This window comes from Gopherus flavomarginatus, chromosome 1 (genome assembly GCF_025201925.1).
Source record: "Gopherus flavomarginatus isolate rGopFla2 chromosome 1, rGopFla2.mat.asm, whole genome shotgun sequence".
Lineage (NCBI taxonomy): Eukaryota > Metazoa > Chordata > Testudines > Testudinidae > Gopherus > Gopherus flavomarginatus.
Window position 1 is genome coordinate 273,604,288 of NC_066617.1, and position 24,811 is coordinate 273,629,098.

The following is a 24,811-nucleotide window of genomic DNA, read 5'->3' on the forward strand; positions in this document are numbered from 1 at the left end:
AGAGAGAGTGACCAGAATGTGTTGCTCTCCTCCTATTCTAGCTGGAGTATGGCCACTTGGGCATTTCCTTTTTGAAATCAGGGTACAGTTCAGGGTACATAGTCAAGAGCTGCAATTTAGAGACTCAGAGGTCACAGTTTGAATGCCAGTAATTTTATCCTTTACTGCAATACATTTCATTTGCTTCTCCTTGATTTTAGAGAACTAGAAATTCACCTGATCAGCCTGTACTTACTCACTCCTCTCTAAGGAATAATTTCTTATCAGTGTTTTCCTCCATAGGCTTGTGTGTCATCACTGCCTTTAATTGAGTATTCAAGATTTTCTTTCTGATTTATGATCAAGATTCGGGGGATAATTAAGTGAATTTCTCCAATTTATTCTCTGCTGAAGTTGACTCTTTTAGAGAAATTTGAGAAAAACCATTGAGCCATTTATGAAAGTTATGCAAGTGAAATATGGCACATAATTAACACTAATTAAAAATGTACTCCTACTGAACTGTCAGAGTACCCAAAAGTAGCCAAAAGTAGTCATTCCACAAAGAATACCTTGTATTTAAAATATTTGTTACAGGGTAAATATCTGCCTACTAGCTGCCTTTTCTATTGCTAACTAAAAGTCTACGGTTAGCAGTCACACATATATTTTTCATTAAAACTAATAGCCAAAAATTAAACACTCTGAGGCAGTCGTTCTCCACCTGGGGTAGGTATACCCCTAGGTCAGGGGTTCCCAAACTTGGTTCGCGGCTTATTCAGGGTAAGCCCCCATTGGCCGTGAACAGTGAACCGTGGCCACTAGGAGCTGCAAGTGGCTGTACCTGCAGACACTCAGGTAAACAAAGCGTCACGCAGCCCGCCTGTGGCTTACCCTGAACAAGCCGTGAACCGAATTTGGGAATCCCTGCCCCAGGGAAATGCAAAGGTCTTCCAGGGGATAGGTCAATTCATCTAGATATTTGCATAGTTTTTCAACAGGCTACATAAAAAGAACTAGCAAAGTTAGTACAAACTAAAATTTCATATAGACAATGAATTGTTTATACTGATGTATATACTATTATACGGTAAGTATCACACTGAAACGTAAGTACAATATTTATATTCCAATCAATTTATTTAATAATTATATGGTAAAAATGAGAAATAAGCAAGTGCTGTCACACTTCTGTATTTTTGTATGATTTTGTAAGCAAGTAGTTTTTAAGTGAGGAGAAACTTGGGGTTCGCAAGAAAAATCAGACTCCTGAAAGTGGTTCTGTAGTATGGAAAGGTTGAGAACAATTGTTCTAAGGATATTTCACTGCACAGATGACTAAGATGATAAATATGTAAACATCAGGTGTGAGTAGATTAAATTGGAAGATTATAATTATATATTTTTCTTTGTTTGCAGAAAACAAGCAGTCATATGCGGCTTGGGATTGTGAACAATCCAATGTCAAAAATAACGGAAGATAACACAGCTGTTGCAAGGGCAATTTTGACTGCCTTTTTAACACAGAAAAATAGCAGCTTAAAAAGTTTCCTAAGTAAGATAGCTAAGGAGGAAACAGCAAAAGCCCTTGCTACAGGAACTAAAATTAAGAAATTGCTTGTTCTGGTCAGTAAACAACATTTTATTAAATAATAGTCACTTGATGTCTTTATATAAACTATTGCCCATTTCTTTTTTTCTTTTTATAGCTACTTTACGTCAGTTATATGACAGGTGGCACATTTCTATCAGAGAATAACTTCCTGTTGCCTGGTGTCATGAAGCATGAGGTCAAAGGAAGTGATTTTAACCATAAAATAATTGTTGTTAAGTACAGTTACTGGGGTATCTTGTTTTTATTTGGAAAGATTTTTCTATTATGAAAAATAATAAAACAATTTACTGAACAGTGTGGCTATCAGGTCATTGAGAGCCAAATAGCTCTAGTCATCACTGATTTTCTTAAAGCCATTTCTTGATTTGTACTTTTTAAACACTAGATTTGTAACTCCTATCTGGAAAGAATTATCAGCTTAATCCAAAAGTTACCGTGCTCCTATTGTAAACTTTCAGTATTGAATTTATTGAGCAATGATTAAGGTTAAGATTTTTTCATTGTTATTTTTAGTAAAAGTCATGGACACGTCGTGGACAATAAACAAAAATTCACAGGACCTTGTGACCTGTCTGTGACTTTTACTAAAAATAACAGGAGTCAGAGAGAGAGGAAAGAGGGGAAAAATGACAGCTGGACCCCCATGGTGGAGGCGACTGACAGCAGAAGCCCCACCACAAGGGGTGAGGAGACTGACAGCCCAAGCCTCACTGTTATGGGGTGGGGGGGTATAGCCCTGGCTCCTGCCTGGCCAAAGTCACGGGACTCGAGCTCACAGTCCTGCCTCCACACGCAGCCTCAGGTTGGGGCACACAGCCCAGATCCAGCCATAGCTGTGGAGCAGGGGTGCACAGCTCCAGCTGCAATTGGGACAGGGTAAGGGGTTGCACAGCCCCAGCCTTGGCTGCAGGCACTGACACAACTGAAGCCAAAGAAGTCATGGAGGTCTGGTAAAATCATGGAATCTGTGACTTCCGTGACTAAATCGTATCCTTAGCAATGATGGTGATAATCTTCATGGACTGGAGCAACTGAAATTAACAAGAGCTTCAATTACTTAACTTCCAGCAATCATTTTCCATGTCTGTTGACCTTAAAGCAGGGAAAGTAAGTTAGTATGTTTAAAATATGTTTTCTTATATTATTGCTAACTTGAAACACAGTCAGCAATTCCGAGTGAGAGGTCACTTAGATGTCAGCCACCAAGTAACAACACCAGACTACAATGCTGGTTTCAGAAACAGCTATGTACTTCAATATTATTAATTAGGAAAGCTGCTCAAGAATATATTTAGAAGTTCTTCAAGTGGCCTTTCTATATTTCCATTTATGGAGTGCGTTGATTGCGTGCATCTTAGACAGTGGAACTCTGGCCACCACAGTTCCTTTCTACCATGTCCAGGAACAGCTCCATGATTGGGCTGGGGTCTGGTTTTCAGTACCTTTTTTAGATTAGAACTGTGGTCCTTTGAGATGTTATTGTCAGTGTGGATACCATGACCCAACCTCTATCCCTTCTTTTGTGGTGCTCAGCCATATGGGCTTTAAATTTTGAGGGAACTGAAGAAAGGTCTTTATTGTCCTGTACTTGATGCCTTTGTACAGGAGCATGAGAAAACACAGGGCACATGCATGGGTCCCAGTGGAAACTGCTATTAAAAAAACACCCTGTGATGCTTATGCCCACCTAGAATGCAATTCACAAAAACTATATTTTGAAGAACCACAGTTACTTAAGTAACCATTATTTCCTAACCTACTTCAACTCCTCAGAGGAGTCTTGTATCCCCTTTGCCGTTCTCCAGACTTACATCCCTCAGAAAGGACAAGTTTATCATCTGGGCTTGAGTTCACTCCACCTCATGATGTGGGTGATAGAATTGTAATGGATGCAGAGTGGACTTGTTCTGTAGATGTGCAAAGGTTTTTACCTAATAATAGGAAAGGGTCTACATATGCTTGTTTTATTAGCAAATGAAAAAGGGTTTTATTATAACTAGAGAATAATAATATTGTTCCCCATGTGGCACCAGTTCAGTCTATATTAGGTTACTGACTATATCTTAAATTTGTTTATCTTTTGTTATCTTGTATGTGGTTACACTGATCTGCATTTTATTTGGGTATTGATAAATCACTGTTTACTCAAGAGCCAATGAATGAATGTTCTTTTTTTAGTTGTTTATTAAGACAGTTTTCATAATGGCTTTACTTAAGCAACAAGAGTCAGTGAACTACAAGTATTAATGATCAGGTGCTAGATTTGGCAGGCCAGTTCTTCAGTCACTTTTTAATTGGGAATCCATGTAATGTGATTACTGATAGTTAAACTATCCCAGAAGTGGGAATATGCAGAAGGTACTCAAAGAAGAAATTAATATTACTCAACTGTAACCAGACTCTGCATATGTATACTGCCCCGCCTTGCCCCTCTTCCTCTGAGTCCTGATTTCCGGACAGGACCTGAGGGAGATGTGGAAGGAACTGAGGTGGTGGGAGTGCCATGCCTCCTTTTAGGTCTCACCATCAGAGGAGATGGTTTATCCTTATCGATAAACTAGGCAAATACAATTTAGATGGGGCTACTATAAGGTGGGTGCATAACTGGCTGGATAACCGTACTCAGAGAGTAGTTGTTAATGGCTCCCAGTCCTGCTGGAAAGGTATAACAAGTGGGGTTCCGCAGGGGTCTGTTTTGGGATTGGCTCTGTTCAATATCTTCATCAACGACTTAGATGTTGGCATAGAAAGTACGCTTATTAAGTTTGCAGACGATACCAAACTGGGAGGGATTGCAACTGCTTTGGAGGACAGGGTCAAAATTCAAAATATCTGGACAAATTGGAGAAATGGTCTGAGGTAAACCGGATGATGTTCAATAAAGACAAATGCAAAGTGCTCCACTTAGGAAGGAGCAATCAGTTTCACACATACAGAATGGGAAGATACTGTCTAGGAAGGAGTATGGCAGAAAGAGATCTAGGAGTCATAGTGGACCACAAGCTAAATATGAGTCAACAGTGTGATACTGTTGCAAAAAAAGCATGATTCTGGGATGCATTAACAGGTGTGTTGTAAACAATACACGAGAAGTCATTCTTCCGCTCTATTCGGCTCTGGTTAGACCTCAACTGGAGTATTGTGTCCCGTTCTGGGCACCGCATTTCAAGAAAGATGTGGAGAAATTGGAGAGGGTCCAGAGAAGAGCAACAAGAATGATTAAAGGTCTTGAGAGCATGACCTATGAAGGAAAGCTGAAAGAATTGGGTTTGTTTAGTTTGGAAAAGAGAAGACTGAGAGGGGACATGATAGCAGTTTTCAGGTATCTAAAAGGGTGTCATCAGGAGGAGGGAGAAAACTTGTTCACCTTAGCCTCTAAGGATAGAACAAGAAGCAATGGGCTTTAACTTGCAGCAAGGGAGATTTAGGTTGGACATTAGGAAAAAGTTCCTAACTGTCAGAGTAGTTAAACACTGGAATAAATTGCCTAGGGAGGTTGTGGAATCTCCATCTCTGGAGGTATTTAAGAGTAGGTTAGATAAATGTCTATCAGGGATGGTCTAGACAGTATTTGGTCCTGCCATGAGGGCAGGGGACTGGACTCGATGACCTCTCGAGGTCCCTTCCAGTCCTCGAGTCTATGAATCTATGAAGGGTGGGAGTGATGCATGAGTTCTCCATCAGGCACTGCTAATTAAAATTTCACCATCTAAACTACACCTGATCAGCTCATCTTACAAGTGTGAATACATAGAGTCCAGTTTGAAGAATTCCAATTACAAGTGAGTAACTGTCATTTTTATTAATGAGAAATTTTATTTTTTCTCCTTCATAATCCATTTTTTTCTGATTAAGAGCGCAAGATAGGGTAAATTAACAGAATAGTGGACTTTATTGTAGTAAGATTCATGATTCTTTATGTGACAGTGTTCTGAGCACTTACTGGTCAAAAAGTGCTTAAACTCAGGCTCAGCCTGGCTCTTCTGTTGTGCTGTTGCTCCAAGAGAAAGAAGTATAAATTAGCTGCTTGGGACAGACACAGAGGAATGTAGATATGTAGGGCTTCACTCCCACGGTTATATGACTGGTCTGAAGCTAAGGCTGAAGGAGTTCGCTCTTGCTTTTATCTTGTTTAGATTTTCATTATAAACAGTTTGAAGAAAACCTGGCTGACTATCACTGTATTTTGTTTTTGCTGAATTTGGCCACCACCTTACACCTTACTTCTGCTTTAGGGAATGGATGACAGTACTTTTGAGAAGAAATACAACACTTTAGGAGTGGATATAATTCAAACTCACCAAATGTTCTGTCAAGAAGTTCTTAAACTGCTTCCTGGGCAAATGGCTATCATCAGCAATGGGAGGGTAAGTAAAGAAACAGTTCATTTTCTTATTCTCCATGTATGCTTTCTTTCCTCTCCTTGAACTTTTATGTAATTGTAAGGTCAATGCATTATATTACTTTATTACTCTCCCCAGTGTGGTTATTTTTTCTATAGTTCTTTATTACGGATTTCATTTGCAGTCATTCACTATGCAGGAACATAGGAAATGCCATGCTGGAATTGATCGGGGTCCATCTGGTTCAGTATCCTGTTTCTGACAGTGTCCAGATGTGTGAAAAGAAGATGTGAGAACTCTGCAATAGTAGTTATGGGATCACCTGCCTCCAAGGAAGGTTTCCTCCTAACTCCAATAATTAGAGGTTGTCTTATGCTGCAGTGTGAGGGTTTATATCCCTTCCAAAATTCTTTTATAAAAATGTATATTTGTATAACTTGCTCAATAGTTCTGTCTGAGGTTTTTATATATTCTGGAGGTTATCGAAGGGCCATGCAGGCCTAACCACTGCCATTCTTTTTTATTTTTCTTAGTATGAGTATGTGTGTAAATTGGAGTCTTTGCTGTGCCTGTGGGACTTTTGATTTTATGCTTCATTTCTTTCAAATTGTTATTGTAAAAAGATTTTATTAGTAGTGCTAGATGGTAGTTGCCTCTGAAGCGACAGCTAGGTCTGTGGCTTCCCTCTATCCAGAGAGAGAGATGGAAGGTCCTCTCGTGGATCAGTAACTGCTTAAAAGACAGAAAACAAAGGGTAGGAATAAGTTATCAGTTTTTAGAATGAAAAGAGGTAAGTAGTGGTCCCCCAGGGGTCTGTACTGGGAGCAGTGGTGTTCTACATATTCATAAATTATCTGGAAAAATGGGTAAACAGTGAGATGGCAAAATTTGCAGATGATACAAAATTACTCAAGATAGTTATGTCCAAAGCAGACTGAAGAGTTACAAAGGGTCTCACAAGACTGGGTGACTGGGCAACCAATGGCAGATGAAATTCACTGTTGATAAATGCGAAGTAATGCACATTGGAAAACATAATCCCAACTATGCGTACAAAATAATTTGGTCTAAATTAGCTGTTACCACTCAAGAAAGAGATCTTGGAATCATTATGCATAGTTCTCTGAAAACATCTGTTCAATGTGCAGTGGCAGTCAAAAAAGCTAACAGAATGTTAGGAACTGTTAGGAAAGGGATAGGGATGCATCTGAAGATGTGGTTTTTTACCCACGAAAGCTTATGCCCAAATAAATCTGTTAATCTTTAAGGTGCCACTGGACTCCTTGTTGTTTTTGTGGATACAGACTAACATGGCTACCCCCGATAGGAAAGGCATGGATAGTAAGATAGAAAATATCATAATGAACTACATAAATCCACAGTGTGCTTACACCTAGAATATTGGATGCAGTTCTGGTCAGCCCAGCTCATAAAATATATATTAGAATTGGAAAGGTACGGAGCAGGGCAACAAAAATGATTAAGGGTCTAGAGCTTCTGTAAGAGGAGGGATTAAAGACTGGGACTTTTCATCTTGGAAAAGAGATGACTAAGAGGCGAAATGATAGAGGTCTATAAAATCATGACTGGTGCTGAGAAAGTGAATAAGGAAGATTATTTACTCCTTCACATAACGCAATAACCAGGGTCACTCAATGAAATTAGTGAAATTAATAGTCAGCAGGTTTAAAACAAAGAAAAGGATGTATTTCTTCATACACCACACAGGCAACCTCTGGAACTAATTGCCATGGAATGCTGTGAAGGCCAAAACTATAATGGGGGTCAGAAGTGAATTAAATAAGTTCATGGAGAATAGGTCCATCAATGTCTCTGAGCCAAGATGGTCAGGGATGCAACCCCATGCATTGTGTGTCCCTAACCTCTGATTGCCAGCAGCTAGGAGTGGATGATGGGATGGATCACTCAATGATTGCCTGTTCTGTTCATTCCCTCTGAAGCACCTGGCACTGGCCACTGTTGGAAGACCAACAATGGACCATTGGTCTGACCCAGTGTGGCCGTTCTTCCGTTCTCTGGAGACATTCAAGATTGCATTTGTCTGGATTCTCTTCTGATGTGCAAGTAAAAGAGAAGATCTTTCCTTTGAAGGGGAAGGATTGTTTGGTAACAAAATTGATGAGACCATAGCAAGGTCAGTTGCAAGGTCTGTGGTACTATCACTACCTGCCTTAAAGAAGAGAGTCTCTTTTTTGGGCTTCTGCCACCAAACACAATACACTAGAACCTCAATCCTTTCTTTTGCCAGAGGAGATACCAGTCTCATTCTCAGCAATCCTATGTAGCTACCAAAAGACATCTCAAACATGAAACAGGAAGACAGAGCTCTTCTTCAGAGGATCAGTCTCAACCCTTAGCCTCTTGTTCTCAATTGTGACAGATTTGTTGGTAGCGCAGAACCAGTGGCCCAGCCATGCACTTCTCTTGCACACTGTGACACTTAAATCCATTTTGTATATATATAAATAATTAGTATATTCGTGTAGATGGTATAATTGTTAATGTGAATTTTGGTATTAATTTAATGCCTGTTGGTTTGAAAAATAAATTAAAAAAGAAGTTACCTTTTAGAAATAGAGACTTCCCCAGTACCAGGATTTAGCCAGGATGACTGAATTGAAGTCTTTAGGCTTCAAAACTTGTCCCACTTGTGATGAAGCTGAAAGATGTGTGTTTTGCCTTAGAGAGAAACATATCTCCAACATATCTTCATTTGCTATTCCGTTTCTAAGAGGACACAGAAGGCAAGAAAAACCAGCCTTAGATTATTTCCATGAAGCATTTGATGAGAACCTCCTCACAACCGATGGGGAAAAAAGGGCCTTCCAGACCTGAATAGCCTTTATAATTGAGTGCTCCTTTGAGTTGTTGCTCAGATCTGAGCTCCTATGCTCACTCTTCAAAGAAATCTCCATCTACTGAGACCAGCAGAGCATCTAAGTCATTCTCTACCCAGTCATCTGAAAGGAATAGGAAGAAATATGATTCCCACAGGAAGCACAGGCCTAGTTCTTCCCTTTGACCTTGGTGCCTCATAAAGAGAGGTGCAGATCTTCTCAGGCTACTCAGTCGAAAGGTGGTTCATGCTCCAAATTGGGTCCTTCTGACAACCTGACAGAACCCAGTCACCAAGCGATGGTACCATCTGAAGTAGAGCACCATCCTTTGCCTTGTATGATCCATTGGTGCACTTCATGCCAGTGACCCTAGCACCCACACTTCCGGTACTGACCATTATGATATGGTTGCTACCTGCAACAACCGTCTCAACACTGAAGTTTTTCTTGGTGCTGAACAATTTGATGGTTACTGCACAGCTTGTGTCACCACTACTGTCTATGACAGTGGTCTCCAAACTTTTTGGATCGTGCACCCTTATCAGTAAAAATTTTTTGAGCACGCACCCCCAATATATGTATATTTATTTATGTATAAATTATATATACATGTACTACTGTACTAATATATTATGTACATTATAAAACATACACAAAAAAAATTAAAAAAGGATGAAATAATAAATTTTTTTTTTCATCTTTAACAGTACAAAACCCCTTTTTGCTCTCTCAAAAAATTATTATTAATATTTTTAGTGAGCAATGTGATTGAATATGCTTCATTATTTCTGAACATCTTGGTTTAACACTTTGTGATACAGCGATTCGAAGGTCTGGATTAGGGTTAGTGTGCGGGAGGGTGCTCAAGGTCGGGTGTGGGGTCTGGGAGGGAGTTAGGATGCGGGAAGGTGCTCAAGGTAGGGCTGCGGGAAAAGGCTTAGTGCTGGGGCAGGCAGGAGGTGCAGAGCACTTACCTGGGGCAGCTTCTTTTTGGTACAGGAGGTGTGCAGGTGGCTCTGCACAGCGCGGCACCAGCCCCATGGCTGTGATTCTGGGAGCTGCCCCCCCAGGCAAGGGCTTTAGGGACTGCAGGGCTCTGGCCTAAGGAGGCCCCAGGGCTCTGGCCTGCAGCTCTAAAGCCTCTTTCGGAATGCGGCCCTGTGAGCACAGGCCAGAGGACTCAGGAGGAGCAGGGGTAGCCGCACAGCCAGTGGCCAGAGAGAAGTGCCGTTTTCCCCTTCAAAGGGCCGCTTCTCTCCAGCCGGCTTTGAAGGGGAAAGCGCCGCTTCTTTCCAGCTGCTGGCTGTGTGGCTGACCCTGCTCCTTCATGGACCAGAGGACTCAGGGCCGCATTCCAAAAGCGGCTTTAGAGCTGGGGCCCCCTTAGCCCAGGGCCCTGCAGCCCCTAAAGCCCCTGTGTTCTGGGTGGCCCTGCCTGCAGAGGTTGGGGGGGCAGCTTTCCCACTCACTCATTACCTCCCTTCTCTGGCCACCCTCTTTTCTCCCCCCCCCCCGGCAGCGCTCCTCCTGCCGTGCCCCCGAATGGATTGTCTTGTGCACCCCCTGGGGTGCGCGCACCCCACTTTGGAGACCATTGGTCTATGACTATGAGAGTGCCCTTTATAGTACCATGTGCCAACACTGGTACAGTACCAATCACCTCTTCAGGGCCAACAAGGGGACAGTCTCTAGCTCTGTCTGTGATTCCTGTTAGGGTAGCCCCACCACAGCAGGGAGGCATCCCTTACCTACTTGCCTTGGTCCCATTTGTATGACCTCTACTGGTGAGGCAGGGAGTCTGGGACCTGGTGCTATAGACATAGGCCTGAGAAAGCTAAGAACACTCATCATGGTTGTGACCCCTAGTCCCTTAATCCTATATTGTACAGTCTTGGTTGTACTGGGCTCCTTGGGGGCATGCACCCAGCAAGGGAACTGACCTCTATCGCCTCTTCTAAGCCTAGACCTCTGTTTGGGATATAAGTATTAATTTAGGGACAGAATCTAGTAGCTCTGAAATAGTTTAGTAAATGACCTTTGCCCTCTGGAGAGAGAGGTGTGTGCTTTATATGAGTTTTATTATGCATTAATAAAGAGAGCAAACTTAAAATCAATTAAATTTCTAACTAAAACTAACTAAGAATTAAACAGCACAATTATGAAGTCAAAATTACAGTTGGAATTGAGTTAATAAATTAGCAATTTGCCAGTAACATGAAATGAAACCAGCAATTGACCCAATCATTGGATGAACACGCTCAAGAGTAAATCATGAAGTTGACATAGCATATGATCAATATTTATACATACTATACCTGGAAATCTAAAGCAGCAAGGTTGATATTTACTAGGTGGCTTTTACTTTCTCAACTAATTTATCTCTCCTGTGCTACAGAGTCGTTAACAACCCACAAATTCCCTTGTTAGGATAGAGTAGTTCTACTTGGGCATTCTTTTATAGCCCAGAGTAATGCAATCTGTTTTATAATAGGATTTACTTAAAATTTGGATACATAACATACATTATCATTCAACATTAAAAAGCGTTAGAGAAAAAAAAACAATGTGGGCACCTGGCATCTCTGCCAAACCACAAAATAGGAAAAAGAAAAAAAGCTTCTTAAGAGAAGGTGGTTAATTCTTAAGCTTGTTGGTCTTCAGAGTGTCAGAATTGGGATAGCAGTTCAGGAAACCAAGTGATGTTGCCTCTGGGTTTGTACCTTATGCTGGCCAGGGGGCTTCCTGAGGGCACTTGGCTGATAAGGGTGGCATGGCTTATAATAGCCTGGGTCTCCTTCTTAGGGGAAGGAGACCTATCAGCTCTTCTTGGTATTGTAGTGGCCCAGGAGTATCATACCTTGTTCTTTATTTAAGGCTGTGATTCTAGCTTGCTATATCCCATGACACCTGACGAGAGATCTTCCAAGTAGATCAGGTGATCTCGTACCCCGATAACATGGCTAATCTGAGAGTAGGTGAGTTTGTCCTTTTGTTAGCCTGGGAAGTCCTGTCTCTCACTGGCAGTTCTGTAACAATATATATCAAACTGCAAAAACAGATGTATTCCAAAAATAGAAAAAAATATATGGAATTAATAGGAGATGACTCCACAGATGGAAATCTCGCCCTCCTCCTCTGAGGGGGTACAGCTGGTCAAATTCCTCTGGACCTCTACACATTCTGGAAGTCATCCAAATGACCGTATAAGACTGTTCTTCTTCGAGTGATTGCTCATATCCATTCCAGTTAGGTGTGTGCGCCGCGCGTGCACATTCGTCGGAAAACTTTTACCCTAGCAACTCGGTGGGCCGGCAGGTCGCCCCCTAGAGTGGCACCATCATGGCGCTTGATATATATCCCTGCCGGCCCACCCGCTCCTCAGTTCCTTCTTACCGCCCGTGTCGGTCGTTGGAACAGTGGAGCGCGGCTTAGCTGACCTCCACTTCCCTAGCTACTCGTAGTTCTCGTATATAGTTATACAGTTATAATTCTTTTATATATATACGTTTTTTCTCTGCTAACATAGTTAGATTGATAATTGTTAGCGGGGTTCAGGAAGTAGCCCCTTCCATGAACCCGGTGCCGGAGCCCATGCACGGCTCACCGGGTTTTAAAATGGGCTCGGCCTGCCAGAAGCCGATGCCGAAGGGAGATCCACACGACTCCTGTTTGAAGTGCCTCAGGGAATCACTTGACAGCTAAGTACCTCATTTGCAAGGCTTTTAAGCCGAGAACAAAAAGGAGCGGGACTTTCACTTACCCCTCCACCTTGGGCGCCGAGCGATGATCAAGCGGCTGGCAGAAGCGCCTCCTCGGCACCGGACTCCGCCGGTACTGCCAAGGCCTTTCGGCACCGGCCGTCGCCGGCACCGAAGTCGACTCGGCACCGCTCCCTTCCTCCGAGGTTGAGAGAGCCTACAATCCCTGCTGGTGCCTGACGGCTCCCCGGCACACGCCGTGGTAGAGCCCCCTGCTCCTGCTGCTTCCGTGCCACCTGCATCGCAGCCAGAGAGCTCGCCTAAGTCGGATGGCCCGGCACCGACACCTGCAGAGGCACCGATGACATCGGCACCGTCGATTCCAGTCCCCCAGGGCCATTGAATCCGATGCCTAACAGCTCCCCGGCACGCGCCGTGGTAGAGCTTACTGCTCCTGCTGCTTCCATGCCGACTGCACCGCAGCCAGAGAGCTCGTCTAAGTCGGATCGCCCGGCACCGACACCTGCTGAGGCACCAACGACGTCGGCACCGTCGATCCCGGTCGCACAAGGGCCGTAGAATCCGGTGCCTGACGGCTCCCCGGCACGCGCCGTGGTTGAGCTACTGCTCCTGCTGCTTCCGTGCCATCGGCACCGCAGCCAGAGAGCTCGTCTAAGTCGGATCGCCTGGCACCAACACCTGCTGCGGCACCGACGACGTCGGCACCGTCGATCCCGGTCCCACAAGGGCCGTAGAATCCGGTGCCTGACGGCTCCCCGGCACGCGCCGTGGTTGAGCTTCTGCTCCTGCTGCTTCCGTGCCAACAGCACCGCAGCCAGAGAGCTCGTCTAGTCGGATCGCCTGGCACCAGCACCTGCTGCGGCACCGACGACGTCGGCACCGTCGATCCCGGTCCCACAAGGGCCGTAGAATCCGGTGCCTGACGGCTCCCCGGCACGCGCCGTGGTTGAGCTACTGCTCCTGCTGCTTCCGTGCCAACGGCACCGCAGCCAGAGAGCTCGTCTCAGTCGGATCGCCCCGCACCGACATTTGCTGCGACACCGACGACGTCGGCACCGTCGATCCCGGTCCCATAAGGGCCGTAGAATCCGGTGCCTGACGGCTCCCCGGCACGCGCCGTGGTTGAGCTACTGCTCCTGCTGCTTCCGTGCCAACGGCGCCGCAGCCAGCTCGTCTAAGTCGGATTGCCCGGCACCGACACCTCTGAGGCACCGACAATGTCGGCACCGTCGATTCCAGTCCCACAAGGGCCGTGGAATCCGGTGCCTGACGGCTCCCCGGCGCGCGCCGTGGTTGAGCTTATTGCTCCTGCTGCTTCCGTGCCGACGGCACCGCAGCCACACAGCTCATCTAACTCGGATCGCCCGGCACCGACGCCCACCGAAGCTCTGACGACCTCGGTACCGTCGATCCCGGTCCCATGAGGGCCGTCGAATCCGGTGCCTGACAGCTCCCCAGTATGCACTGTGGTTGAGCCTGCTGTTCCCTCCATGCTGGAGGCATTACCAACGGCGAGGGATCTCATTGCCATGACAGAGTCGATGCTGCCTGACCCCGGCACCGCCGGTGCGGGTAATACAGTCTCTTCATGTAACCATCCTCTGTCAGCACAGCAGAGCGGCACCATTCATGATCGCGGTCCCGCAGACACTCCAGATCCTGTCGGCACGCCCGACGCCACTTGCAGTCCCGGTGCTGTTTTCCTCATCGGTACTAGTCGCACTCGCTGCACCGGTCGGTATCCCATTCGCCGACCCGCTATCGGCACCGTTCCGACTCCCGGCACCGCGACAGGTACCTTGACTCCTGTAGCCTCTCCCCGAGTCTCGAGATCTCGGTTGACCTCCAGGCACCATTCTGGTTGTGGGTCTGGATCTCGTTCCAGGTACCGGTACGCATCCCGGTGCCGGTTCCCGGTGCCGAGTTGGGCAAGGTCCGATAGAGTCAGAGACTCTGCCTGTGCCTTCTTTTAGTACCTCCATGGCCATCCGGACACACATGCGTGTCATCCCACATGCGCAGATCTTATGCTCAGGACCATGATTCTGATATGATGGCCAGCGGGCGCCAGCCCCGAAACCGGCCAAGAGTTCGCTGCCGTCTTGGAGGACGGGGGAAAAGAAAAAGGTACCCAGAGCATCCCTCCAGGCCTCGTTGGATGCAGCAGACTCTGCAGCCAGGACTCTGGCCTTTGGTGTCGCCATGAGGTGCATCTCATGGCTCCAGGTTTTAAACCTCCGGCCGGAGCTGCAGTATGCCATTCAGGATTTACCCTTTGTGGTAAAGGCCTTTCGCGGCAAAGACAGCCCCAGGCTGCCAAGCATAATGGACAATAGGGTCCTAATGCGCTCTCTCAGCATGCATTTGCCAGCGACCAAACGCAGGCCTTTCTGCCCCCACCCGCCATACTCTGTGCCTAGCCAGAGACAGGACTTTGGCAAACGGCGAGGCCAAGGCGGTCGCAGACGAACGTCAGGACCCCTAAAGAGCCCAGGTCAAGGTCCCTTGCAATTACCACTGGGACCAAAGACGAACCTTCCAAGGTGCGCCTGAGGGTGGTGTACCAGTCACAGACCGGGATCCCAATCCCGCTTTCTCCTGGCGTGGCCCTAGTTAATTTCAGATCGCTGGATCCTGCGCACGGTGGAGCATAGATACCACCTCTAATTTGTTCCAGCCCTGTCCCCGTTCAGGGACCCCTCTCACGAGCAATTCCTCGTACAAGAGGTGCAGACGCCGATGGACGAAAGGGGCAAGGGGTTTTACTCCCGTTATGCCCTAGTTCCCCACTCGAACGCAGGTCTCAGACCTTCCTAGTCCTGCACGGACTCAACCGGTTTAGGATAAGGTTGAAGTTCTGCACGGTATCCCTGGGAACCATTATTCCATCCTTGCCTCCTGGGGGCTACTATGCCGCCCTGGATATGAAGGACGCGTACTTTCGCTACGCCATCTTCCCTCCGCACAGGAGATACCTCCGCTTTCTAGCTGACTGTCAGTACTTCTGGTTTACGGCCATAGTCGCCGCCTACCTTCGCTGATGTCGGATATGCGTTTTTCCGTATCTGGACGATTCGCTTATCCGAGGAGACTCTGAGACACAAACCACTCAGCGCGTGGGCATCGTCACGGTCTTATTCACAGGTCGAGGCCTGATGATTACTATAGAGCAATCCACTCTGGTTCCCACGCAGAGGTTGGACTTCCTAGGAGCTATCTTGGTCTCCTACCTACCCGGAGCCTGCTTATCACAACTGCGGTTTTAGGCGATGGCAACAATCATCTGAGGTCTGCAGGCTTTCCCAACGACCTCGCCTCGTACTTGTCTCACTCTCCTGGGTCCATGGTTGCCCGCAAGTTGGTAACCAAACATGCCAAGCTCCGCCTCCGTCCTTTCCAAGTCCGACTCACCTCGGCGTACCACCCGGACAGGGAGCCAATGGTCATGGTAGTCACCGTTCCCTCGAGCACCTTAGGCTCCCTAGAGTGGTGGCTAACTCCCTCCCTGGTGTGGGCAGGGAGGCGGTTTCCTCCGCCCCAGCCCTCACTGCCCCTGACGACGGACGCGTCATCTCTCTGCTCAAGTGCTCACGGTCACCTCCGAGCTTAAGGCCTTTGGTCTTCTCGGGAGCTGGCATTCCACATCAATGCCCCAAAAATGAGAGTAGTCCGCCTGGCGTACCAGGGGTTCCAGCGGCAGCTGCGAGGCCGTTGTATCTCGGTGTTTACAGCCAACACAGCGGCCATGTGCTTCATAAGTATCCAGGGAGGGACATGGTCCTCCCCCCCCCCCCTTTTTTGTCAGGAGGCCATCCATTTCCGGGACTTTTGCATGGCCTACTCGATGGAGCTGGTGACGTCCTTTCTCCCAGGCGTTCGGAACGTCTTGGCGCTTGGACTCAGCAGGTCTTTCCTGTCTTACGAGTGATCACTCTGCCCCATGTGAGGCTTTCTGCTGTCCAGAAGCGGAGATGTTTCCTCACATAGACCTGTTCGCTCACCGAGAGAGCAGAAAATGCCAGATGTTCTGCTCCTTCCAAGGTCTCTCCTCAGGATCGGTCTTGGACGCATTCCTGATGCCGTGGAAAGGCCAACTCCATTATGCCGTCCCACTGTTCCCACTGGTTCATTAGGTCCTGCTCAAACTCCGCAGGGGCAGAGCGCGCATCATCATGATCACTCCAGAGTGGTCCAGGCAGCACTGATATACCACGTTGCTCGGCCTGTCAATAACAGACCCAATTACCCTGCCACCCCACCCAGACCTCATCACTCAGGGCAACAACAGGCTTCGTCACTCGGACCTGCAGCCTCTTCGCCTCACGGTGTGGCCGCTGCGTAACTGAGCCGGGGTGACAGGAAGCCTTCCACCTGGTCAACGTACCGGGCCAGGTGGAAGCGTTTCTTCTACAGCTGCAATACGCTCGATCTTGCTCCTGCTGAGGTCTCGACCCCCTCTATTTGGCCTACCTCTGGCCTTCAGCGGCAGGTCCTGGCGGTATCATCGCTGAGGATACACTCAGCAACCATCTCTACCTTCCAGCCAGGCTAAGGTGGATGTTCCGTGTTCTCATGCTCTATGGGTTCGAGATCCCTCAAGGGCTTGGAGAGCTTGCACCCTCGGGTGCGCCGCCAGCCCCAACCTGGGACCTCAACCTAGTTTTAATCAGACTTATGTCTCCCCCAGTCGAGCCGTTCACGACTGGCCCTCTGATATACCCGTCTTGGACGACAAACTTTCCTCGTAGCTGTTACATCGGCCAGACGGGTCTCCGAGCTCAGAGCTCTTACGAGGGTTCCGCCGTACACTAGGTTTCACAAAGACAAGGTGCAGTTATGACCGCACCCGGCTTTCCTCCCTAAGGTGGTTTCGGCCTTTCATGTTACCCACAGCTCAACGCAATGGGCACAACCATTGCACTCCTTGGACATCTGTGGAGTGCTCGCATTTATATTGCGCTGCCAGAACCATTTCGTAAGGTGCCCCAGCTCTGTCACGGTAGCGGGCCAAAGGGAGGGCTTGCTTGTTTTCCTCTCAGAGGATCACATCTCGGGTGATGGCAGACTTCCGAACTTGTTATGATTTGGCTCATATTTTCCCCAAGCCACATCATCGTGCAGTTTACCAGGGCTCAGGCTTCATCTGCCGCCTTGCTGGCTCGTGTTCCTACCCACAAGATCTGTCGCGCAGCTCCATTGGTCCTCGGTCCATACCTTTGCTTCGCAGTATGCCCTGGTTCAACAGTCAAGAGATGCTGTAGCCTCTGACTCAGCAGTTTTCATTCTGCCACATTTCACTCCGACCCCACCGCCTACGTAAGGCTTGGGATTCACCTAACTGGAATGGATATGAGCAATCACTCGAAGAAGAAAAGACGGTTACTTACCTTTGTAACTGTTGTTCTTCGAGATGTGTTGCTCATATCCATTCCACACCCGCCCTCCTTCCCCACTGTCGGAGTAGCCGGCAAGAAGGAACTGAGGAGCGGGTGGGCCGGCAGGGATATATATCAAGCGCCATGATGGCGCCACTCTAGGGGGCGACCTGCCGGCCCACCGAGTTGCTAGGGTAAAAGTTTTCCGACGAATGTGCACGCGCGGCGCGCACACCTAACTGGAATGGATATGAGCAACACATCTCGAAGAACAACAGTTACAAAGGTAAGTAACCGTCTTATACCATTTCTTACTTCATTCATACTTCCACTCATATAAATTTCATTCTCTCAGCATTTCTTAAACTGTTCTGGGCTTTTTACTGGGCAAAGAATTGTCTAACTAACTGTTTGTAGCCTGATTGGGTGAGTGAAGGATCATCTGTAAGCAAAACAACTGACTGAAATATTATAAAGCTTATTTAAGCAAAAGAAACATTAAATTTGCTGAACAAGAAAACTGATGGTTTGGGCCTTGCTCAAATAGGCCCATTTCCCTCACTTCCCTTTCCCCTACCAAATCCCATAGGATTTTTCAGGAGGGAAAGGTAACATTCTTTCATGTTATTCATCAAGAACAAGAAACTAAGGAGGATCACTAATCCCAGCAGCTATTGCCTCATCCTTCCCAGATGAGGCAGTAGGGCCCACTACTCCTCAGTCTGACGATTTCAAGAAATTTCAAGAACTTCTGCACAGAATGGCAGATATGCTTGAAATCCCTGTGGAGATAGTCTAGGAAAGGTCTCACAAGCTGCATGATATCTTCCACGTTAATTTCCCAGAAGATTGACCATGCCAGTAAATGAGATGTATTTGAGCCAGCAAGACATCTTTGGCAGACCCCAGGATGTATGGCAATTACCTCAAAAAAGAAAGTTTTTTCTATTGGTTTTGAACATTTGTACACATATCCAGTTCTGGGATCCGTGATAGTAGGTGCTGTAAATGAGCAGTCCAGACAGTAAGGGCCGCCAAAAATGACTTCAAAGGACAAGTATCCAAAAAACTTTATACACTTTTTTCTGCAGAATGAACTATTCTTGATCAAAACCAACAAGGAGTCCGGTGGCACCTTAAAGACTAACAGATTTATTTGGGCATAAGCTTTCATGAGTAAAAAACCCACTTCTTCAGATGCATCTTGTTGTTTTTGTAAATACAGACTAACATGGCTACCTCCTATTCTTGATCAAGTTTACACATGTTTATTGCTAATTACTGGGCCCTCCTAGCAAAATATGATTAATTGGGACAGGGTATCACAATTCGGGGGGGAACCTCACTCAAGACAACAGGGAAGAATTAATGTTAGTTATAACTGAGAGTTGGCTGGTAGCTCATACTACTTGGCAAGTGGTGTTAGAGACATCAGACACACCAGTGTGAACAAAGTCTGCATCCACTACTAGGCACAGGGCTTCATGGTGACAGTCTTCAGGGATGCCAAAGGAGATCCAGACAGTACTTGAGTACCTCTCATTTGAAGGCTGTGTCCTGTTCAGTATTAAAACCAATAGCAAATATGGTTTCCTTACCCGTTACAGCTGTCTATTTGCTCTCTGATTATGCCCCACACTGCTCCGCATCTCCTTTCCCAGGAGGATAGAAAGATTTTTCATCCTAAACTCACAGTGCTTCGTCTTAAAGCATGGCTGGTCGATGGCTCATAGGATTAGAGAGAGCCTGCTCAGAAGAAGTGAAAAGAATGTTACTACACAGCAGGAAAGAATCTATTCGCTGTACATATTCTCAAAAATGGACACAGCTAGTGTGAGCGCAGTCAGATTACATTAATGACTGTATCACTTCCATATATCCTGGAATTACATCAATGACCGCATCACTCCGAGATATACTGGAATACACCATAATGCTCAAAATCTCAAGTCTGTTGATGAGCTCTATCAGGGTCCACCTGGCAGCCATCATGGCTTTCCACCCCCCAACAGAAGGCTATTCTGTCTTTGCACAGCCAGTAACAGCAAGATTCCTTAGAGGTCTGGGACACCTCTATCTGCCAATCCAACATAGTATTCCAGTATGGTACCTCAGCCTTGCTTTAAATGCCTATCAGGACCACCTTTTGAACCTTTGGCTACCCGCTCACTCTTCATTTGTCAATGAAAACGTCATTCCTGATAGGCATCACATTGGCATGATGCATTGGAGAAATAAGGGTCTTGATGGCATACTAACCAATCAAGGATGAGGACACGCTGGTCACACTGCAGTCGCACCTCAAATTCTGACCTATGGTTTGTTCTGAGTTCAATCTCTATCAACTCATTCACTAGCCTGTCTTCCACTCCAATGTGTGTGTCTAAATCACCAGGACTCAGCTGCATGCCCTGGATGTCAGGAGAGCTCTGATAGACAGAGCAAAGCCTTCAGAAAGACCAACAAGTTGTTAGTCTTGCTAGCAGACAGATCAAAAGGGTTGGCAGTCTCTAACCAGAGACTTTTCAAGTAGATATCAAGCTGCATAACTCTTGTTACCAGTCTTTCAACATTCAACCACCTTCACTTGCATGCACTCATTCTACAAATGGATGACAGATCTTGCTTTCCTTGTTGATGTAACACAAGAGATGAGTATCCTAAACCTGAAGCTGCAAGGTCCAGGCCAGCTGCTAAGACACACCTGTTTCACCCCTTGTTAATGTCAAAGGCATTTGATTCTGTTTTCTTGCACTACAGTTTCCCTTGATACAATGAACAAATGATCAATTTTTCTTAGAAAGATGACTAAAAATGTTAGGTTCTGTGTGCATCTCTCAATTATTTCAATACCAAACTTTGTCAGTTAATAAGAAAAAACACCTTTTATTTTTCTATCTGCCAGCCCTGCAAACTCAGCATGGAATCTGAAAATCATGGCAGGGTCTCTGGCTCATGTATTACATACAACTTCCATTGACAAAATTTGGCCTAAAGAATTTGCAAGCCAAAGTCAGTTTTCATTTATACTAGTGCAACATCACCAAGATATGATGGGGGCATTAAAAGCGTCTACTTCAGATTTACCAATATAATTTTACTATAACTTTTCACAGTGGAATTGTTCTTCAAAGTTAATGAATGATTATTTGAAATTAATTCAACTATTTAACACTTCTAAATTTAACACATTTAGAGACTGGTTCTTAACTGGAAAAGTATTATGACATTTTCTTGGGATTTTTGCTAGAAAACCAAAAGATTTTTAAAAGAAATTTAAATTTTCGGGATAATAACGTAACGATTTCTGAGCTCTTTACTTTTTTTTCTAAGATAGTAAGGAGAAGTTTGCATACTGTGCAAATGGTTTAGAACAATAATTAACAAGTTATTTCATAAGTATGTATATTTTGCCTTATTGGCATAACTTGTGTAAAAAAAGTTGCACAGGTATAACTGAGAGCAAACTTTGGTCCTGAAATTGAAACCTAGCAAACAATTATGTTGATACAAGTCAAAATAGAATGCATCTTGCAAGCAGCTTGACTTACTGCTGTAGTGCCCCCTGGCGTCATAGCATGGTGTTGCAAAGGTATTAGTCTATAGCATCTCCTGTGATGGCCTATGTCTGGCTAAGTCTTTTATGGCCTAGCCCTCCAGCCTGGGTCACCTCTTTCTATTTCTATCCCCTTCTGAGGTAACAACAGTCCAACTAAAGAATCCCAAACAACGTCCAAACACAAGATCCTTCTGCCCCTTGGGTTATGCTGAAATTCCTTGCTCTTCACCTCTGCTCCTGGGGAGTACAGAGTTCCTTCTTTGCTCCTTTGAAGGAGCAGTGCCTCCCCGGGTGTTTCTCCCTAGAGGCCCTTCTTCCTAGCAGATTTCCCTACTGCATCCCCTTTCCAGGGACTCCAGCAGCTTCCCCTAAAGACTGACCTGCTTCTTACAGGCCCTATCGCAGGGCCTCCCACAGGAGCTTACCCTACCCGCTGTGGTACATGCGAGCATGCCTTCACCAGTCCTTTTCCAGAAAGAGGAAACTCTTCCCTCAAGGGTCTCCTCCTTCAGTTAGCTCTTTTCCTTCTGTATGACGTCCTCCTTGACCCCTCCACAACTGTGATTGCTAATTGTAATTGAGTCCAGATCACAATTTGCAAGTGGTTAACTTCTAGGTAACAGTCGAGGCTTACCTCATCACTCCTTGAAGGTCCAGGCACCTATCACAAACCCACTCTGGTAGCTTCATTAGCGCTATGGTTCTAGAAGGAATTAAAAACAATGAAAACTTTTAGTCACTAATGTCAAAAGATGACCCTAAGTGCACACAGCAATAAGATATATTGAATAAGACCATGCAATTTTTCAGAATCACTTTCCTGACCAAAAGGGCACTTTACATTTCTCTCTTTTTCAATCAATTATTGTTATTGATGTTTTATTTAAGAATAATAATAAGACCTTCTAAGACCTAGAATGAAATCCTGTCCCCATAGAAGTCAGTGGTAAAACTCCCATTTCAACTCCTTTTGCCTTTTCAGTAGTTTCCTAAAACGAAATTGAAGAAGTTTGCCGTAATGATTTTACAGTTCAATCCAAAATCCATTGAAATCAACTGAGAGACTCCCGCTGACCTCAGTTGCTTTGGTTAGGCCCTTCATTGCTACTTAATCTTCTGAAAACATCACCTGTCCATTTACTTCTGCTTCCACTGAGACTGGATAACTGAAACTTATTTTCTTTATAGAAAAGTGTGTGTGTGTGTGTGTGTGTGTGTGTGTAATGTATTCATATTCTTATATGTTTTGGCATGTGTATGAGAATTTATTAATTTCCCAAATTTTTTAAACAATTTTCTGCACACCAATACACTAAAATAGTTCTGATGTAGGAGACAATGAAGGTAGTATGGGATGTAACAACTAAGCACAAGGCAGTATCGTGGTGGTTTGTGTTCAAATTTTGCACTTTTTTTCTTTGAGCTTTTGTTTAAAAGGAATTTATGTTGCAGAATAATACATTTCTGTAAATAGGCATGTGTAATGCTATGATAGCCTTATACGCCTATTTGTGGATGTTCCTTTTGTAACTGTTTTTTTACAATAGATGCATCCCTTGTTTGCCTGATGAATGTTTTCTACTTGCTATTAGGGATATCACCTGAAAGGAATGTATATTTAAAATATACTATAGTTCAATTTAATTAATAGAAAATTGTAAATGCTGGAATTTTCACAGCATGAATACTGTATAAATAGTAAAATCTAGTGGTATGCAGGAGAGAGATTTTTAATACTGAAAATTTTACTTTATTAAAAATGGAGTGTATTTTTTGCTTACAGAGGAAATATTTTTGAAAACCTAAGCTTCTAGTAAAATAGTGTCATTTGTTTTTCCTTTTAAGGTCCTGGGTCCTTTGGATGAAAATGAGTTCTATACTGAAGATTTTCATTTGTTGGAAACGATAACACTCAGTACATCAGCAGAGAAGATTAAAGGCGTTGTCAAAGAGATGGGAATCAGCTCTAAAGAGTAAAACACTTTTGGGTTTTGGGAATCTATTGTCTGAGTGCATGTGAGACTCATTTGAGTTTATCACCTATGACTAATTATTTCACTTTCTTCTAGAGGATATCTAGGTCTTCTTTCAGTGTTTGTCCATACGTATTCCACTCTTAGTGTGCATGTGCCCGAGTTTGGATTCTTTTGGACAGCATCTTCTGTTGGGACTTCCCTTATTCTCCAAGTGTCCTCATGCCTCTCATTCAAACGCATAAAGCGTGGAGTGTATCCCTTAGTTCCTTCTTACTGCCTGTGGCTTCAGGTGGGCACTTCGGCAGTGTCTCAGGCTATAACTATACTACCACTTACTGCGGTGTTACTTATGTCACTCAAGGGTGTGAAAAAGCAACCCCCCTGAGCAATAAAAGTTACACCAACCTAAGCACTGGTATAGACAGCCAATGTAGACAGTGCTGTGTCAGCTCTCCTGCTGACATAGCTGCTGCTGCACATGAGGCTGGAGTAGTTAAGCTGACAGGAGACCTCTCTCCTGTCTGCTTAGAGCGGTTACATTAATTTACAGCAGTGCAGCTGCATCGCTGCAGCTCTGCCACTGTAAACTTTCTAGTGTAGCCATAGCCCGAGTTTCCCGCTCACTGTTCCTGTGTAAATAGTTGTAAATAACTTCAGATAGTTACTTGGTTAGTTAGTCTTTAGTTCTAGGTTTTTCATAATGTTTCCTTTTTTAAAAATAAAGAAAAGCAAAACAAGCTTTTTTTTTTCCCCTGTGAGACTTTCCTGCTTCCAGGCTGAGCTCTTATGGTGGAACAAAGTCTGCAGGACTTGAAACTGTCCTTCTTGCCAGGCAATAATGCCCTGTAATGAAGGGCATGCCAGATGTTTATTATGCCTTAATGAGGAACACATTCCTGAGAGGTGTGCTATTTGCAAGTCATTCTTAAACAGAACACAAAAGACAAGATAGACTGGCATAAAGCTGTTTTTGCTGTAGGGGTCCATGCATCCCTCTTTATATCCTGGAGCGAGGGGGGCTGAAATCCCTGAGCAATCGTCTTTAATTAGTGCTCCTGTCAGCTCCTGAGCTTGAAGCTCTCTGAGTAATATTTCTAAAAAATCCTCCTCTTGAATCAGTACAACTTCTGAAGTCAAGAGAAGGAAGGAGAATAGCTCCTCTCAGGGACATAGATCTAGGTCACTCTCTCTGGGTGCTAGCTCCAAAAGCAGAAATGCTCTTGCTCTGCCATGTCAAAAGGTAGCTCAAGGCCCAAGAAGGGTCCCTCTGGGCACCCACTCCAGTACCAGTGACTCTGCTCTGTTCCTGGCTCACCAATAAATGACACCAATAAATGAAAATCTGCTAGAACCAGCTAAATTACTCTGACAGTCACCTGCGTCTCTG

The 24,811-nt window shown here is 45.2% G+C and overlaps 1 protein-coding gene across 2 annotated transcripts in view; it reads left to right on the top strand.

Annotated features, from left to right (window-relative positions):
* UGGT2 (UDP-glucose glycoprotein glucosyltransferase 2) overlaps window positions 1-24,811 on the top strand; it is a 280,647-nt gene that overhangs the window by 135,184 nt on the left and 120,652 nt on the right. The window contains exons 21-24 of one of the 2 annotated variants that reach the window (XM_050947053.1): window positions 1,399-1,605; window positions 2,663-2,701; window positions 5,830-5,961; window positions 23,294-23,421. In XM_050947053.1, coding sequence (XP_050803010.1) covers window positions 1,399-1,605; window positions 2,663-2,701; window positions 5,830-5,961; window positions 23,294-23,421 — 506 coding nt within the window. The remainder of the gene's footprint in view (window positions 1-1,398; window positions 1,606-2,662; window positions 2,702-5,829; window positions 5,962-23,293; window positions 23,422-24,811) is intronic. The other variant, XM_050947062.1, reaches the window with a different exon arrangement.